General features: G+C 37.4%; 1 protein-coding gene across 1 annotated transcript in view; it reads left to right on the top strand.

Moving 5' to 3' along the window:
* DPYD (dihydropyrimidine dehydrogenase) overlaps positions 1-19,714 on the top strand; it is a 338,464-nt gene that overhangs the window by 203,822 nt on the left and 114,928 nt on the right. Inside the window, 1 exon segment of the mRNA XM_032695866.1 lies at positions 3,028-3,192. Within this exon segment, the coding sequence (XP_032551757.1) occupies positions 3,028-3,192 (165 nt within the window).

The following is a 19,714-nucleotide window of genomic DNA, read 5'->3' as shown; positions in this document are numbered from 1 at the left end:
CACTAGGGCTATTTCAGCTGCTCTGCCCTTACCTGCTGGTTTTGGAGACAGCAGTAGCAATAGGCCAGCCACCAGAATTTCCTTAGTGAAACAACCTGTGGCATTCTGTAAAACTCACTCCTAAGACCAAAGGCCATGAAGTTGGCTAAGCCTGCCAGTAGATCCTTTGCCTAACTCTCTCCCTGTTCAGCTTTCATAGCTGTGGCAGGAGACAGAAGACAAAGATGTTGGTAAGGCAAGTAGGCATTTCACACTCATCTCAAAGAGACAATTTTCTATTCTGTCACTTGTGTGATTTTTTTCTTGTATGTACATAGACAGATTCCTTGAATCATCACATAAGTTATAAATTCCATTTTGTTTCCATGAACTGTGAGTCTCCCTGTGTCTGGGGCTGTCTTGTGCTAACGAGACAGGAGGAGTGCCAGCGTGTCATACAGACTCTCTCCGTCTAGTTTACTCTTAACTAGGAATGGCAATTGAGGACCGGGATCTTAAACAAGGACAGGCATATCCCTCCTGGGATGAACAAACACAAAGCAGCCAGGTGGTAATGTTTGGATTTCAAAGCCAGGAAGGATTTTAGGAAGCAGAAACAGCTTGGTCAGGAAAGATAAAGTGATGCATGGACACACCAGAGGGGTCTTGTGACACAGTGGCAGTAGGGAGGCAGTGGAAGCCGCCATTTGAAGAAGCAGGTGGTGGGGAATGGGAGATGAAGGTCTCACAGCCACAACGGGGATCTCACAAAATCTCAAGGAAAATTCAACAGTGAGGAAATGCAGGCAGAGAGATGAACGTGTGTTTACTATTTCATATGTCTCTGTGTATCTCCTGTGGTCATTAAAGTGAAAAATAGCTGGTTTTGAGATAGTTTGCAAGTCTGTGCATTTCCTGATTCAGCTTTGTGGGATTCTGGAGAGATAAATTGTCGCTCAGATGTTGACTATGACTGAGCTCTGGGAAAGTGAATCAAAGCCACGGGGATTCAGCAGCAGTCACAGGGTCTAAGCAGAGGTCTTTGTTCCTTTGGAGACCAAAAACAGATAGAAAAATTTCAGTGTTATTGCATGGAAGTAGACCGGGGCTTTGTGAGTGGCCCACAAGAGGTATAATCTAGGCTATAATATCTCAGTCTTTGAATTCTTACCTGTAGTAAAATGAAGAAGAACACCAAGACTTGCACATAGTAAGATATCAAACGGTACCATCAGTGGCTCCAAGCATTATCTGGCAAACACATGTCCACAAGCAAGCCACAAAATGAAAGTCGGACCCATGTGCATTATCGTCATTCGCACTAAACCCAAAAGTAATAATTCCCACCAACTGACAGGCTGTTAGCTCAGGCTTAGTGCCATACTACTATAGCTACATTGCTTCTGACGGCTTTGGTGCATGGGAAAAGGCAGCTTGTGGTTGCTTGCAGCATGGTCAAAGCAATCACATCAGCACATGATTACATGCACCCTGTGTTGGAAGGACTCAGGTGAGATTGCCAGCATTTCAGCAAAGTACCTGCTAGATTTATTTTGGAAGTGGAGGGAATGTACTTTGCTGTATAGTTTTGGTTTGCATAAATTCAGAAAAGTTCTGAATTTCTTTTTTTCTGAAAATATAGCTTAAGTGTTGAGAGGGAGGTAAAACTTTTGTGATGAAGGGAAAATATTATAATAGGAAAACTGAGGATTAATGTGATGTCCATGTTTCAGACTTATTAGGTCTGAAAATAGATGAACTCGGGAGATTACTTTGTATGATTTTTACATATGTAAATGGACATATACTTATCTATATAAAATATTAGTGCATATTTACTGTATAATAATTAATTCAACTTTATAAGCAAATTAAGATTGCCTCAAATTTACATACAATGTGAAGAAAAGTCCTTTTATCCTCTGTAACTGCAGCATTTGGCAGATTCAGGAATAAATAATCTTTTGTGGCAAGGGTATGCCTTATCAAACATATGCAGATCAGTGCTAATTAATGCTAATTAAGGTTTCCTGTCTATCTAGCTGGAAAAACGTCCAAATGTTATGAAATCCAGTTAGTATGCCTATTACCCTAATTGTTTTATATGGGATGGCTCTTAATTAAAATATGTAAATTGACCTTAATTGCTATATACTAATGGAGGTTCATGTTATCTCACTAAAAATGACAAGATGGTGAGGAGGGGTACTTAAACAAATAAGTCTGATACATTTGTAAATAAATGACCTTTACTCAAAATTATTTTTAATTGGAAATTGGCAAAAGGAACATTTTGCCATCCATGTTTCTCTTTAGTTTTAAATAATGTCAGAATTTACAGTTCTTTGTTAATATATATCTGGTGACATTGCAGCTTAATTAGGACTGCTAAACAAGTCAACATTTTGTGTGTTTACTGTATGTTTCAAAATTGTTTGCTGACCTCACAATGACCTTCAGAAATGTCATGCTTTACAATATTAATCTTCTTCTTCACTATTTTTTGTTTTATTTTTTGATTTTGATCTCTCTTAATGATACGGTTTTATTTGTGAAGTTTGATGTACTTTTGCTGGTGCCTGGCCTGTGCCTTTGCAGCAGAGAGGCTGGTGAGCAGCACCTGTTTGTGCTTCACCTGTGAGTGTAGGACATGGACTTGGATCATCTTTGGGGAGGAAGGATAGTTCACATGTATGCTGTTACATGACTGAGGCCTACACAAGTTTCTACACAAAGTCTTACATGCCCTCTGCCCAACACAGAAGCATCATTTGAATGATAGTTTGTATGGCAGTTTGTAGGTGCCTCGTATTGGCATTTTCTTGGTAATCATACCACTTCACACACACAGCAAATATTTTTCTCCTCTGATGTAAAGAATTTAATTAGAGAATCTGCTGTTTTAGAGAACTGCCCTATAGTTGTAGCTTTTACTCATAATAATAGTAGATTTTTAAAAAACTTGGTGCATTTAAGTTTATATTATATACATTGTTGATATATACCTCTCTTTGAAAAATTGGTCTGAAAGTATTCGCTGTTTTGCAGGATATTGTGACCAATGTTTCTCCAAGAATTGTCCGTGGAACTACTTCAGGTCCTATGTATGGCCCAGGCCAAGGCTCTTTTCTAAACATTGAACTGATCAGCGAGAAAACAGCAGCATATTGGTGTAAAAGCATTGCTGAATTGAAGGCTGACTTCCCAAACCATGTAAGTGCCACTTAATCATAAAGATGCAACATACTTATTTAGAATATCCTGTTTATAAACCTGTGAAAACTCAGATATTTAGTATTTATTAAATAGAATGCAAATTGATTTGTTGACATGCGAGTAAGTTGCTAAAAACCAGAATAAACCATCCAAATATATTTATGGCAGAAAATTCTGTGAAATGACTGTTGTACAGAGAACAGTCATGATGTTTTACTTAGGCTGATGTTTTACTTAGGCTGATATTTTACTTAGGCTGATGTTTACATTCAAAGAGATAATATCAAGGAAAAGAATTGATCCCAGTGTAGATGCTTGTCAATTCTGTTGTGAATAATTTTGTATTTGAAATTATATTTAAAGATGTAACTTATAATAATAATTGTTTCTGTGAATTGAATTTAATCATAAAAGGAATATGGTTTTTTTCATTCTTAATCCAAATGTGAAAGATACTTATAATATTTTTATAAGCAATTGACTGCTTTAGGTGAAAAAAACAATACTTAAAGTTAACTTCACTACAAGTTTTGTTAGAGTTTTGTTAGAGCTTGTTTGGCTCTGGGGAATATCTGTCTGAAGGGTAATAGTCAAAGTTGGGAGCGATGTCTCCAGCTGGCTGGCATAAGGGTTTTCAGGTACTGTTCTGGTGGATAAGAACCATGAGGTGGAAAGTAAAATTCTCCTCAATCATTATCTCGAATGGATAAAGTTAGAAATCCCATAGCCTGCATATCTTCTCTCTTGAAGTTATTACCTCCATGGTTCAGCTATGAGCAAAGTAAGTGAATGTTCCTGAATATATTATGACATGAAGATAATATGGGGGTTTTTTTCTTATTCCTTGTATTTCAATGTATACATCAGCAAGTATAAAAGAATTTAAAGACAACATACTGGCAGTAAAAGTTAAGTGCTGCATGTTTAATACTCCGCTGTGGATGGACTGTGTGTTTCTTTGCTGAGATTCTTGTCACTTTATTTACTGTTCTTTTTTTTTACTTATTTACTATTTCATCATAGTGAAAGTATGAACCAAAAAATAATATCCTGATTTTGATTTATTCCCTCATTTTGATTTTAACATCCTTTGTCAAAATCCTGGATATTGCATGCAGGCAGACTGTTGACCATTTCTGCTGCGGGAATGCTATTCCAGTGCAGTCTTCACCAAAAATCCCTCACAGCACTTTGTACTCAAGATCAAACCATTCTCTTCTGTGAGAAAAAGCACTAGCAACATTTCAAAAGTAAGATTTGAATTTTCTGAGACCTTGTGTCATGTGTGGGATGAAGTCCCACTCTTCCACAATTCCTGTGGTCAGCATCTTCTGATCATCTCTCATTATATGTGAGTTATTACTTTGAGAATATGAATTCAGATCCTGCATGTTGGCTGTGGCCGCTACTCTTTGAGGCTGGTAATGCCTGTGTGGGCATGGGGGAAGCAGAATCCAGCAGTAGACCTTGGCATTGCTTACAGGGGTTTTTAAAACATGCCTGTGAACTCTAAGATCTGTCACAATTATAACAGTAAATTTGTTGCTAACTGAAAACAAAATTTTTTTCACTAAGTGTCTTGGTGCTTATTTTGAGATATTCTGTATAATTAAACCTTGCAGAATTTTCTTTCTCTAGTGTCTGTTCACTCCTTCAGAAAGGCTTTTTAAACTTTGTGAGTTTTATTAAAACCAACACCAATTTCTGAGAACTGTTTGGGTGAACTTAATTAACAAGCAAAGGATGACATATTCTGTTCAAATGAAGGCCAAGCAGATGAGAATACAAGTGATTACAGTAAAAAAATTACTACGGCAAATTTTAAAAGCAAATCGAAACTTACACATAATTGCTTTTTCTGTGTAATACAAGTAATTTAAGGTAAGTTTTATCTTACAGATGAAAGGAATCTGAGCAAAATAGCTACTTCAGTAGAAGATGATCACACAACAGCATCCTATATTGTGCCATTGGGAAGAAGCAAACCAGAAAGGGCAGCCAAATCCCCCCAATAGAGGCTAGGATGTAAACTAAATTTTGCAATGGGTTGTGCAAAAGAGGACCAGTCACAGCTCAGTGGTAATGTCGCTTAGCTGTGACATGTTGCCTCTATAAATCAGAAACTAGGATCTCCCTTGTGCTGTCTTCACCCCTGGCCTCATTCTTTGGCTCTTTTGGTTCCTGATTCTTGCTTGTTGCTTTCAGTTGTCTCTGACTGGCAGTCTTTCCCACTCTTCTCTTATACTTTCTTCTCCCTTTGAGCCAGAATCCACTCCAAGTGGACTAGGGCAAAAGCTGCCACCACCAGAAACTTGCTTCAGTGCCACCAGCAGGGAGTAAATTATTTGTAAGAGTCCAAGCAGAGGAGAAAGCAGAAAGAGAAGGTGTCTGGATTTTGTATGTTTGCTGGTGAAGTATTATCAAAAGCTGTGCTGTTTCAATTTGAGATTTTTTTAATTGAGTTAATTTAGTGTCACTGTTACTGTTTTTTCAGAAAACACACAAAGAAATTAGATGGTATGCACAGTGCAGGTCCAAGATTATTTAAAAAAATAGAATTTTTATTATTTTTTTTAAATCAAATTCATCTGTTAAAATGATTTCCAGTTGATTGTTTTCATTCTTGTACTTCAGTTATCTCAGTAAGATGTTACTTCAAAAACTTGGCTGAGAACATTTAAAGCTTATATTATCGAACACTGCTTATTGTTAGATTTTCAAAGGATGCATATTTAAAAATGTTGTGTCAACTGCTTTTGTATATACCAAAAAAACAACCTTTCAGTCAGAGCGCTGCAAAAGTGAGAAAAAAAATGAGTCTGTTTGTATTTGTCATCTTTTTCTTTACTTTCCCAAATACTGTAGTTTTACATATTTGTACTGGACTGTCTTTGTCATATCCGAACATCTTCCTTACATTATCTTTTAAGTATATTTTTCTGTGCCATGGCCACACATTCCATCTATCACCACAGGACTTTTCATTCTCTGCAATTATTAATCATCAGAAAATGGATTTTGTTTTGTTTTTTTAGTAGGAGAGACTGAGAACTTGACAGTGAGAAAAGATGGAGCAATTATTTTTTTAATTTCATAGCCTAAATGTTAAAATACTGCTTAATTAGTATAAAGCTGACACCTTATTGAAAAATTTTGCATTCCCACTTCCCCCAAAAAGTTGTTTATAAACTAGTATATTAGTCTAAAACTCAAGAAAAAAGTGAAAGAAAAATATCAATAATCAGAATTTTAAGACTCAAGTTTAATTACTCTTGTTTGAGAGGACTGATCACTGAAACCATAATCATAGCCTGGTCATCTGTTTTCTTTGCTCCCTGCTATAGAGAAACATTTGTGACCGATAAAAGATGTTCCCATGTAATACAAGTATTACCTCAACATCATGATGTGAAATAGGAAGACTCTCCCTTTCTAAGGCCTCCTTAGGCTGGTTTGGAATGGCAGAGGGAAGACTTGGAAGTGGGACATGAACAGGTAGCTGTGTGGGGGCTTAGCTGCTTACTGGGGTCAACCTACCACAGATGAGAAAGGTATAAAGTTGTCAATTCATGTTAAAAAGGCTAGGCCATAATTGGGGCATGCCGTATTTAAAGTGCTTTAGATAGAGGGGCAAAAGAACTAACACTAATGTCACAATAAGTCCCACTTTCATACACCAAGGAGATACCTGGTTATATGGTGTGTTGATGTAGTTTCAGCCCAAATGTGGTTGAAAAAATGGCAGTTTATGGCATATTCAAGAAATTAATTTACCTAAGAAATATGAATTTAGCCAAGTAGAACTCACCTAGTGATATGATCAGGAATGAAAACTGTGCAGAAAAAAGTAATTGCTTTTACATTAGCAAATGGCTACAAAAAGTAGGAACTGGCTGAGAAAAAGGAAAAGAAAACTATAAAACCTTGGAGGAGAACTTACTGCTAAAATTTTATATTCATGTACTTTAAAATAGCTACAGTTCGGCCATTATCTGTGCTGGGAAGTGTGAATACTGGCATTGGCAGTACACCTTGGTGTGCTGGTAAAGCAAGGAGTGGCAATCTCTTTAGCATTTTCACTGGGGAGAACAAGCTTGAAAAGAGCAAAGTTTAAAAATGGTAAAATACTTCTCTACAGAAAAACGTGAACTGAGGGTTCAGTAAGAGGGTGATGGATGCAGTTGCCAAATAGTCTTTCTAAACCTTCTTAACTGGTAACTGGTGCCCTGTAGATGATAATAAAGTAAACGAATGGAAAACCTCACTATGCAAGTTACTTTGAGTCTGAGCATGTGCAGGAACTCACAGCAGTACAAATAAAGGGTTTTGACAGGACATTTCATAAAAGAGATTGCAGGGGAAATGTCATTACCTACCAGGCTAACAGAAGTCCATCACAAACAAGCAAATGTCTGAGAAATTTGTACTACAAGAAAGAACTGAGATCTAGGAAGAAGATGGCAAATTGAATTTTTTTCAACATTGCTCTATTAGTATACTGAAGTCCTAAAAGTAACTTTTTGGCCTCCTAGCTCAACACAAATGAGTTTGCTCTCTTCCATGGCTCTGGGGAATGTACATAGGATACCAGATTGTCAGCTGTGACACTGAATCTGTGATTGAGATATCAGTGTCATGATGTGTTGAATTGAGAAACCTCTTCTGCTAGAAACATTAAGTACTCTTGGACACCAAAACTAAGCTGAAAACTCTTGTCTTAATGTTTGTTCTGCTGCTTGTGGAATGTTGCTGACAGTCTCTCTGACAGTTACTCAGCAGAGAGCAGCTTTTCAAGGCTGAAACTGTTAAAGATACATTTTTATTCAACATTTTGTTCAGAATGTCCCAGGAACACCTGTCGGGAATAGCCATGCTAGAGAGTGTGTGGGAACAGATCGCTGGATCCCAGGCTCGTAACCAACTTCTTTGTAGCATTGTGGGGGTTTTGGTGGTGGTTGGTTTTTTTGTATTTTTTTTAATCTCCCGGAATGGTGTAAATAGTGTTTTATATTATGCATTTTTTTTCTGCCATAGAAGTATGAAATAAGGATGCCACTTTTGTTTGCTTTGGGTGCTCGTGGGTTCTTGGTTTGAAATTTTTTTTTCTAATTTAGGTAAAAAAAACAGATTTGGTTTAATTCTACTCTGTGAGGATAGGAAAAATAAGGTGTTACTGAGGGGAAAAAATACAACCTTAATAGGCATATGTGAGTGCCTTGCTCCTATAAATAAATTTTGTTGCAGAAACATGCAATGTTCAAAAAGATTTCGTGAAGTTATAAAGTGAATAGAAATAGATTTGCAACAGCAATAATAGTTATTTGGATAGTTTATTTGGAGGGGTTTGGTTATTTTCCAAAGTAATCCCTGAAGTGAGATCATCAATCTTATGTGTCGGACCAGCTCTAGTTTTAATAATAGTTTTCATCCACAGACTATGAACAAAATCTATCTATTTATATAAACCTTTTTCCTCACTAAATCTGCACTAATGGTAGACCTTGTAATCCACTTACTGAAAGGAATTGACCAGAATATCTAATATTGCTGTAGATCTCCTTTGAGACTTAAAATTAAGGGACATTAGGTGGAAAACTGTTTAAGATACAGAGGAATCATAGACTTCACAGCTTTACTGTGAGGAGAAGGTCAAAGTTGGATTTCTCACTAGAGATATTAGTAATAAGTTGTATATTTTTGCAGGTATTATTATAGCTTTTGCTTTTAATGGATGTTTAGAGGCCTGTGAGATGTTGTACAGAGTACATAGTATTTGCATTTTAGATACCAGTCACTGACTTGATTAAGATTATAAAAAGTTCTGCTTTTCCTAGGGCTAATATAGATAGCTTTGCATTTCCATCACAAAGAAATTATACTTTGTACTCCAAATACCTGCTGAGCTGTGCATCCATGTGAAAAGTCGCAGACATCTTGACAAGCTCAACACCTACAAACTTGAAATAAAACATTTCTAAACAACCAGGTAGGGCCATGCCCATGTGGACCTCACTTGGTGCCAACACCAACCTGAATGGGGATGGTACCTGCTGTGCATTCTCAGGCCTATCAGAGGATCCTTGCCGAAAGTCCAAATGCTTTTCCACATGACCTGAAAAGGACAAAACACAAAGGGAGGGAACCACAAGCTGGATGCATACTCCCAGAAGTTCCCAGCAGTGCAGAACAGCTACCTATATTCCTTTATCTGAATTTCAGATCTACAAATCACATTAAAAAACTCCAGAAGTTATCGCTGCAGCTTAAACTTCCTAAAGGCAGCTTGGGTATGAGGTGGATGCTTGGTAGGAGGTGAAAAAGCCCACACAGCAGTTGTTAAATTCACCATATGGAAAAGATCCCTTTCACTACAGAAAATTGGCAGTAGGCCTATTCCCTTAACATCGGAGGAAATCCTAGCTGAAAAGGGAAGATGAGGTTGGAATAAGGTACTCATATGGATTACCTTTCCCAGGAACTAAACCACATGACCCTAATGTGGAGCACCAGAATGGTCACAACTCCTCAATTTCCAGTGGCTACTGTGGTGGGTAGAAGAGACGAGACCTCGGAGCATGGAGCATATGACCATGTTCCTTTATTTTTTCTTTTCCGTTCACCACAAGAAAAAGGGAGGAATAAAAAACAGTAAAGAAAGTTGCTTCCCAGAAAAGAGAGGGAAGAGAGCTGATATGAAAGAACAGCAGACACATTAACAGCATACCTCTATATGTTCCGGGGCAGCTTCCACTCTCCCATCCTGAGGGTGTCCTCGTTGCTCCTGATCCTGGTTCAGCTGTTTGTGAGCCAGCAGGATGCATCTTCCTATGTGCAGTCTAAGGAGGAATTCAGCAAGAACTCTGATTTACACAGTGTATTTACACCAGAAGTGCTCATCCATTTCTGTAGGTACAGCAATTTCTATTTGCAAGGAAGAGTGAACAGAAACAGAGCCTAGTAACGGAAATGTTGATGTATTGAATCTTTGAGATCACATTTTCTTATAAGGAAGAAAGTTTTCTGGGAAAGACTCTTCCACAAGGTATAAAAAATGTTCAAGCTTCACATGACCTGAATATTAATAGAGGTGGGACTGAGCTACAAAATATGGTGCTGTAAATTTTCACTCCTGGAGGCTTAGGTGTTAGTAAAAAAAAAAAGAGAAAATACAGAAAAATTCTCATCATTTCCACTTTGATAGTCATGTTGGCTATAGCAGATCTGCTTGAGGCTTGAAAAGTAGCAGAGAAGTGACATGGAGTCAGTGTTACACCTCTTTTCTGGGAGAGATCTGGGGAACTACAGACCTAAAATCTTTTATCCTTGTATGCAAGTTGGTAAGAATTGTTCTGAAAAACAGAGCTAGTAAAAATAAAACAAACAAACAAAAAGTAAAGAACCCCACTTGTAGTATGCTTTGCCTTAAAAAAAAAAAGAAGTTTTTTGAGGACATCAAGAGAGACTCAGATGATAAATTGAGCTTGGGTTTCCAGAAGCATTCGATAGGGTCCTCCACTGAAGAGTTGGAAAGAAATTAAGTTCCTGTAAGATTAGAGGAAGAAACTTACATGAATAAATAACAAGTTAGACATAGGAAACAATGTTAAGGAATAAATACTCAATTTTCACAGTGGATAAAGAGCTCCAGGAAGATTTCTTAGGGATCTGTACTGTGTTCTATGCTATTTAAAATGTTTATTACCAATCTGAAAAAGAGAGAATTTTAAGAATGTAACATTTGCTGATAATAGTATGTATTGTATGGAGATAAAGATGAGAGCTGACTGTAAGGGGTTGTGAAGGATCTTGCACTCAGTCACCGAGTGACTGGCCAATGAACTACCGAAAAAAATTAAAGATAAAATCTAGTATGCACATGGAATTAAGCAGTAATAAATTTATATGTACAGTGAGGGATTGTAAGCTAACTATACTGAGGTTACAGTAGAGAGCACAATGAAAATTTCAGCTTAATGATGACTAGCATTGAAATAAAGCATATCAAACACCGGATTTCTGGGAAAGGAAGAGAGAACAAAGCAAGGCCCATCACTATGCCAGCATGTTGATTTTTTTTTTTTTTTTTTACATTTTAAATACACTGTGTAGTTCACATTCTTCTGGATTGGAACTAGAAGGGTGATAGGTGGAAATGAGCAATAGGAGATAATTCATCACATAGCTCTGCAGCTGCAGAGCTCATTCTCGTAGGGCATTACCAGTCCCAGAGGTACATACAGGTTGAGCAAAACCTACTGGAAAAGCTATTTGAAAGCATCACCTCTGGCTCAGGGAATTACTGTGCCACAGATTTCTTAAAAGCTGGGAGAATTTTCAAGGGAAATACTGCTCTAAGCTTGACCTAGAGACATGCTGCTGGTGCATGTCAGAGAAGGAGGACTGAGCTCCATAACCCATTCTTATGGATTTCCATTGTCAATGCACAAAGAGCTGTTAGGTTTGCACCCAGGATCAGAAACCCTCTCCTGCCTCCCAGTCCTGTCTCAACCTTTGGACCGTTTTTCCTCTACTGTGTTTTGACAACCTGCTTAGCATGTAACTACATTTCATGAACTGAAACTGAGATGAAATGAACTAGTTTGAAATGATGTGCTAAGGGGTTTGTAATTCAAATGCTGTCTTCAGTTCACCAAGATTTGAAAGGCTGCATTTCCAGAGGGTCACCTCAGACAATCCTACATAAAGAAACACCAGAAAGTCTGCTAAAAATTTACCCAGAGGCAGTGTCTGATCATGCATGTTTCAAATGACCATGAAGTACATGTCATAATGTTTGGTCCCAACTCCGCATTTGCATTGGAGTTTTTTGATTATTTTTTTTTTTTTTTAAATATTGATCTGGTAAAGAGATGGAAACACATACTCTGGTCATCAATTTGAGGGAATTTTATTTTAAGACAGCACATATCTTTTGCTTGAAACTGGAATTTGTAATGGAAAATAAGACCACATGGTAAACTCAATGAGATTTTTACAGTCAATTTATGATTCAGATGTACATGTTTGTGGTGACAAATTAGGACCTTGAGGACAAATGTGAGAAGGTCTTTTTTTATGTTTTTCACTTGGAAACTACTGCTTTGTTGAGAAGCCTGTCAAACTGGTTTAGTGCAGAACTGTACTTTCTTTCTATGCGTGCTATAAAGCCATGACTTATTTTGTTTGTTTTACTTTCACAGCTAAGGTTTGAAAAATAGTAAGGCAGAGGACTATTTGTACATATGGTAAGAATATCCTTTTGATTTGAAAAGTGAGTTATTGATCCCTGAAAAAAAAGAACAATTTTCACAGTTCTGTGAGGACTCTGAAAACATCTTTAAAACTTTACCCTTAGGGTAAGAACTAGGAGAAAATTAAAGCCGTTTCTGAAATACTTCACCAACCATCTCCTAGAAAATGACCTAATCTGCTTGATTATTGGAAAAGACAAACTCCTTAATGGCTAGCATCAGCTGAAGCTGAAGCAGGATGTGCTTTGGCAGTTGTTGCTAAAATTCCTTTTTTGCAGAGATTTGTGAGCGATCATTAAGCAGGAGTATTGACAAAGGAAATGCCCTAAACATAAAGACAGCGTGATTAAAAAGATATTTCTAGAATGTAATTTTGCTGACAGTGACATGAAGGGTTGCAGATTTCTGTTCATCTTATTAAAGTGTGAATATGCAGACTATTATTTAGAGGGACAAAACAATCTGTTAAAAACCCAACCGTTTTCTCAGTTTGATAAGTTACTGTGTGTACAATAGAGTGCTGCAAAATGATCTGTGAAATCTGGTTGGGTATCAGGAAAAGCATTCCCTCTTTCTAGAAGTGTCCTCCATAAACTGCAACAAAAGAAATGGCATCATGTGTTAAAGAAACCTGTACACTAAGATGTCCATTTCGCCCCCCCTCAATCTGTGCTTAAAATAGCAATAACAACCTTGGTGCAGGGTACTTCCTGGAGATTAATAACCGGCCAGGGTTAATGGCCCTCAGCAGTGCCTCAGGCCATCAGCTCCTCCCAGCCAGTCATTACTCCGTGGGAAATGCCCTTTTCTGGGTAGTTATTGTTTTAATATTAAGAAGTTATCATTGGGTGGGGATAAAATGACCTTGAGGCAATGTTAAAAAATAAACCCCCCTATAGAAAAATTTAAAAATTGTTAACAGTCTATCAAAATGAAATTCTAAAGTTTGTAAGAATGACACAGGTAGCCTGACTACCTGTGCAGAACCCCAAATTTATCCTCCAGATACTTCTCCCCAGTTTCCATTTTATGTTTACGGTAGGCAATTGGGTAAATTATAGAAGTTGATCTTCTGAAACACACAATGCCTTTGACATTCATTTTACTGTCTGTGATATGATTTTAGTCTTTTGTGAAGCACTGAGCATATTTGATTTAGATAATTCTGCTTTTTCTCTTTTATGTAATGTATATTACAATAATAATAGGACAGCAAATTTATACCTGATGAAAAGTAGTAAGTATATGCTGTTCCTGTAGCCCGTATTCTGCATATTCTGTAATGTGGTTTACATTTTAGGCATTCTGCTAGAGCTCTAATGAAGAAAAATATGAAGGCTAGGTCTATATTTAAAAGTCTTACTCACATACTTATGTAGGCTAGGAATACTAAAAATAAAATGGCATCTAACTGCTGTCCTGGCAGAACCTAGTGTAGATGCAGTTATACCATCAAACTGTTTATTTTTGTTCAGGAGCAAGTACAGGGTTTGCTGCTATGAACTGTGCTGATAGTAGGAGAGCTGGCTCTATGCAGACATGTTCTAGCTTTGACAAGAAAGGCAGAGGCACATGCTTGAATCCATCACAATTAGAACCAGCTCTTCAGTCTGATTGACAGCAGCTGGACTATGTCCCAGCCTCCTGTGCTTTCTGGGGAGGGGGGCTAGGGAAATATCTCAAATTCTGAGCAAAATGAGGGAATAAAGTGTTCCAAGATGGTTTTTTTTTCCTTATCCACCGCAAGGAACATGTAGATTAGCAGAATTCTTAGTGGGCTCTGAACTGATCTTAATCTACACTCTCAACACTGCTGATAGTTTCTAAACTTTTTATTCACATTGACTTTAAGAACTATGACCATAAACTTTTACATAGTTTTCATCACCAAACTGCTCACATTTGCCACATTTCTGTATTCTAGATCTCAATTCACCCTGGGGTTTTTGTTGGTTTTTTGGTTGGTTGGGTTTTTTTTGTTCTAATAAACTGTGCTGGTAATCAAAGTTAAGTAGCAACTGCTAAACATGCAAAATAAGGTGGCCAGCAGGACCCAAAAAGCAAAATTATTGCTCTCTTCATATAGTCTTAGTCTAATATACGGTTATGGCAACACATGCGTGCCAACCAATTACCATGGGATAGCAAATTACAGTGTGTCAGAATGGTAACTACCCCTGTGCATCTTTGGAACTTGCAGCAAATACAAACTGATTCAAGTTAATATGAATTTCTTCACTTTTGGATGTAGCAAACCAGACTTACCTCCTATTTTATGGAGTTTGAAAGAGCACTGGAGTAGCCCATTGCTGCAGGTGTGCCGATGGGTGGTAATGCATAAATCAACAGTAACTTGTTTGTGCATTGACACCTTGTATGCATAGCTAGTGGAAATGGTCTATTCTTTTAATTGTTGAGGGAAAAATGTGACAGCAAGTACTTATTTACTGAACACTTAAACCCACATAAATATTTTAAAGGCTTCTTTAAAGGAGACCTAAATACATCCTTTGTTATGAGCCACATATGTTAAATGTAAACTCTAAGAAACCAACAAAGTGCCGAAAGAAACCACTGCACTTCCCAGTCTCACAAATCCCAAGAAGAATGCTTTTTCACTGGTTTATTTTTACATCTTTCTCATGTTTTTAAGTGCAGATTTCCTAATTTATTTCAAGTTCAATTTTCTTTTAATTATTTTTACTTTTAATTTTTTTTTGTAAGATTGTAGTTGTATGGATTTTTCTGTCTATGCATAATAGCTAATTAAGGTCTTAGGTTAGGAAAAAAATATATTGAAGCTCTATTTCTACATTTCAGGGTAGCATTTATAAAAATCTGCATCACTTTTCCTCCAGTGTAAGAACGTGATAGATTTATTCTTAGCCACACCGTTCTTGGCCACCTAGCCATTTATGCTCTGTCTATATAACCATATTAAAATCTGAATATGCTTGCAAATTGTTTTATTTAACTATAGCTCAGACGAGAGAATCTAAAGATCGTGTGAATTTTATAGATACCCCAAATTCTTACCTGTGAGTAGTGTGTGCATCTCAAGGTAAAGGGTGGGCATTAAAAATGCATGTGAATTACATTTGCATTCTCTTATTGTTGTACTGTCAGAACCCCTCTGGTTCCTAGAAGGACTTCTGCCTTTGATTCTGCCAGAGGCATCCACATTTCACATGATTTATTTTCAGTTTATCTTTTTGGGAACACACATACTCACAGCTGGGTCATTGATAAAAGCCTGACCAACACTAGATCTTACAGAGCTTTCATTTGAATGAGGCTATAATACTGTAGACTGTTCAATGCATTTTAATTCTGAAATGTCCAATCACATAGCAATATGCTGAACAAGTTAGGTAACAATTTTATTAAACAACCAAATATACAGTGAAAATAGTAAGGCCTCTTTCAGTTTCTCAGCATCTTCTGATGAGCTTCCCTAAAATATGAAGAGGTGGGTGGAGCTGGCAGTTGAAGAGGAAAGATTAGTCAGAAGGTAGCTGCCAACTTCCAGCCCTTTATTTTGTATCTTCTTTGCTGCTGGAGTGTAGCCAAAAAACTGCTTGGGTCATCAAACATAACAGCTAGCTACTTAAGTAAATTATAATGTCTGCATAGAAAAAAAAAATTAAAGCTACCCACTCATGAGATTTTCTGATCATATCTCAGATGGGAGCACTGCAGACAGGCCATCGCGAGGTTCAGTGCATAGTTGGCACTGTTGTTCACTGAATTTTTGGTCCAGCTGGGAAATACCAGAGAATGATAAGAAAGATATATGAAGAGAAAACGTGGATTTTCTTCTTCACTTTTTGAAAAGTTCTGTGCCTAACAGAACGTAGTTTCTTTCTTTACTAGTGGACTATTTTTAATATAATTTTCACTACAAAAATATTTATATATGAAACGTTTTCCAGATGAAAGGTTCTGGTGGGGATTCACTGGTCCTGCTCTGACCATTGAAATGATCCCATGTTTTCAGCCCTGTGAACATTTGCAGGTTGTCTCCGATCATGAGGTGAATCTGCCTGATTAATCAGGCAGGTTTGGGACTGTGAAGAAACTCTACTTCTTGTGAGGTCTAATAGCCAGACTGATACCTAGACCAGACAGCAGCAAATAGTGTTAAGGAACTAATAGGTCTCCTCCATGCAGCTGGTATTTAGAGACATCAGATAATTTCTTGAAGATAGACAAGCCTTATAGCCTGTTCCTGCACACCTTCTTAATTACCATGCCCTCACCTATCAGAACAACCTAACTGAAGAGTTTGTGCAAAATCTGGTGAATTATCAGTGCTTTTCAGTATATCACTATGAGGATAATGGTGCACAGAGAGAGAGTGGGTGAATTGTGGAGGATGCAACCAGGCTGACAAAATCATTTACTCCTTTGAAGCATTGCTTTGGCACCGGCAGTGTCACATGATGAAGGGGATCACAGGGCTATAAAGTATAAAGGGGAGGGGTTTTTCTCCCTCCTCTCTGAGCTACAATTTTCTCCTCTACTAGCACTGATACTGCTGGTTTTCTTGAGCCTTCAAATCCAAGGAAGTGAATTAAAAGAAGCCCTGGGGGTGATGGAACAAGGGAAGAGATAGGATGGACTTCTCAGAGATGCAAAGAGACAGATTTGACCTGGAGAATTGCTAGCTGACTGACTGCAGGAGTTAGGGAGGAAGCTGTTCAGTCCATATTTTGCCTCTTTATATTTTCTGATGAATTTGTTTTCTAATAAGTTAAGCAGCTTTGCTGCTAAGTAATAGGGGAAATATATCTGCATAGATGTAGAAGCAGTCAAGGTCTGGAAGAGATCCTAGGGTTCCTTTCAGTCAACAGCTGCTCATTCCCTCCACGGGAGCAGCGTACATGCCTTGAACATATTTGTCTCCAGTTGGCTTCCCCTCTCAGAGGGGCACCCTGCAGAGAGTTGCCTGTGCTATTGTGAGAATAAAGAACAACAATTAGCGAGGTGCTCAAAGAACAGTGTTAAAAAGGACTGTGTGCATCTGGGCAGAGAATTTGATAAGAGAAAAATTTCTAGAGGTGGAGGAAAAAATGCACAGATTTGTGCTGCCTTTTGCCAGCCTTGTTTTCCTTATGTGGTCTTGAGAATCAATAAGGTGTCAGTACCCTGGTGTAAAGCTTTTGCTACAGGTCATAGCATGTGTCTGAAATACTGTAGAATTAGATATATCCTTTTTCTGTTAGCTTCTCCAATATTGTGTTGGCCTCCTCTGCTTTCTCTTTATATTAAATCAGTGTGGAAATACAGAAATACAGCAGGGGCATGCCAGTTCCAAAAGGGCTTGCAGGTATTGTTTGTGAGAAGTACTGCCAAAAAATTAGTACCTGTCTTCACTCTTCTCTTGGATTCAGCCTTTATTAACTTGTGTCTTTTCCATTCATTATTGCTAATTTCCATTCATCCATGTATTCATTTTCACTCATTACCAAAGAGACTAAAGGTTGAACTAGGATAAGTTTCCTATGCAAAATAAAATCCTAAAGATTCTATCAAATTTCCAGAGATGTCTTCAGCCAAACAGATAATTTTCAATGTAATTTGAAGGGTTTATCTGAAGCACTGAAATTTTCAACAGTCTGTCATAAAGTGGACATACTTCTTCTGATCATGTAAAATATTTGAGTTTTCCTGAAGTGTTTGATACAGGTGCTATATTTTCTTTCATTATATGTATGTTTTGGGGAACTCATATTCCATAGTCTCTTTTTCACTCTTCGTAAATTACCACATTTTAATTAAGCAGTGCCCTGAGTCATGGGAGATGCATCAGAAGGTCTCTTTTTTCTCTTGTCCATTCACTTATCTTTCGGTCATATTTCAAGTTAGCTGGTCTCTCATTAAGTTAGCTTTTCATTTATCCACACTTTCCACGTGCATAATCTGTGCCTATATGTTTACGTGTACACGCAGGGCCAAGGGCATGGTAGCTCAACTCCTGCCCTGATAGTGGCTGATACAGTGCTGAGTCTGACATGGTAGAGGAGCAGTTACAAAACCAAGTAGTTCCCTTGTTTTTCTACAGGTGCAGCATGATCTAAAGAACAGTCTTTAGCTTTGTGCTCCACAGCATTCTGTTATTTTACAAAGAAATGGATTTCTTCATAATAACCTTTGGGTTTTGTTTGTCTGAGAGTGTTACATCCCAACAACTCTAGACCTTAATTTGAAGCTGTAGCCCAGTGTACTCAAATAATCTCATTAAATAGATGGATCTCATTGATAGTAGCAGAATCATCATATGAAAATAACTGCCTTTGAAAATAAGTGTCTCCATTGAGCCTGGAATAGAATCTTTGCTGTTTTCTGCTCATGCTGATTTTTTTTGTATGTGATGCAGTTAGCAAATCATAGTATTTTCAGACTCTTATCATCATCTTCTCTAGACTTATTTGTGTGCTGATAATGTTTGGCCTATTTGTGTCTTGATCTGTTGTATCTCACTTCCGCTTCACTTTAAGAAACAAACTGGAGATCGCAGTATAAAGTAACAAGGCAAAGAAAGGGCTTTATTCAGAAGGTTTGCTACAGCAGCATAATAAATATACTAATATCCCCTACTTGTCTTATTTTCCTTTACTTAAATTTTCTTATATTATTTTGTTAAATTATTTATTGGAGAGTAAATTGCCTGAAAAAAGAAAAAAAGAAGAGAAGCAGAATTGCAGGTCAGCAATGTCAAGACAGTCTGCATTGCTTGTCTTTATCATCATGCAGAATCTTTTTATTAAGGCAGCATAGGACGAGTAGATTTATGGACTGAAGGTACAATGTTTCATATGTCCATATCCATCTAGATTGACAGTTCCTACCAACATGAATTTCCCAGGAGAGACAGTGTTACTGATGTCAGTGGATGGCATCATTTACTTCAATGTCCCATTATTAAATTGATAACAAGATAATTCCTCTGCTTCTCAGGGACATGACAGGTTTTACAATTGTTAACTTTCTTATTGCATGGGATTTGATGTTCTAGGTATTTTTTAATAAGAAGCTTATTTTTATTTCAGTTCTGCAATAAATCAAAATTTGCAACAAGAATGTGCAGAAAAAGAGAAACCAGGTTGGGTGTACAAGGCATCAAAATCAGGCTGGTTTCTGGATGGTTATTTTTGCAGGAGCAAATGTTTGTGCTTCTGTTGTTTTTCACTGCTGTACATGTAAGCATATTTGTGCAATACAGAATATTTACTGCAGTTGTACTCTTATCTTGTACAGTGGGTACT

This window comes from Chiroxiphia lanceolata, chromosome 9 (assembly GCF_009829145.1).
Source record: "Chiroxiphia lanceolata isolate bChiLan1 chromosome 9, bChiLan1.pri, whole genome shotgun sequence".
Lineage (NCBI taxonomy): Eukaryota > Metazoa > Chordata > Aves > Passeriformes > Pipridae > Chiroxiphia > Chiroxiphia lanceolata.
This window is presented reverse-complemented; position numbering and strand designations above follow the sequence as displayed.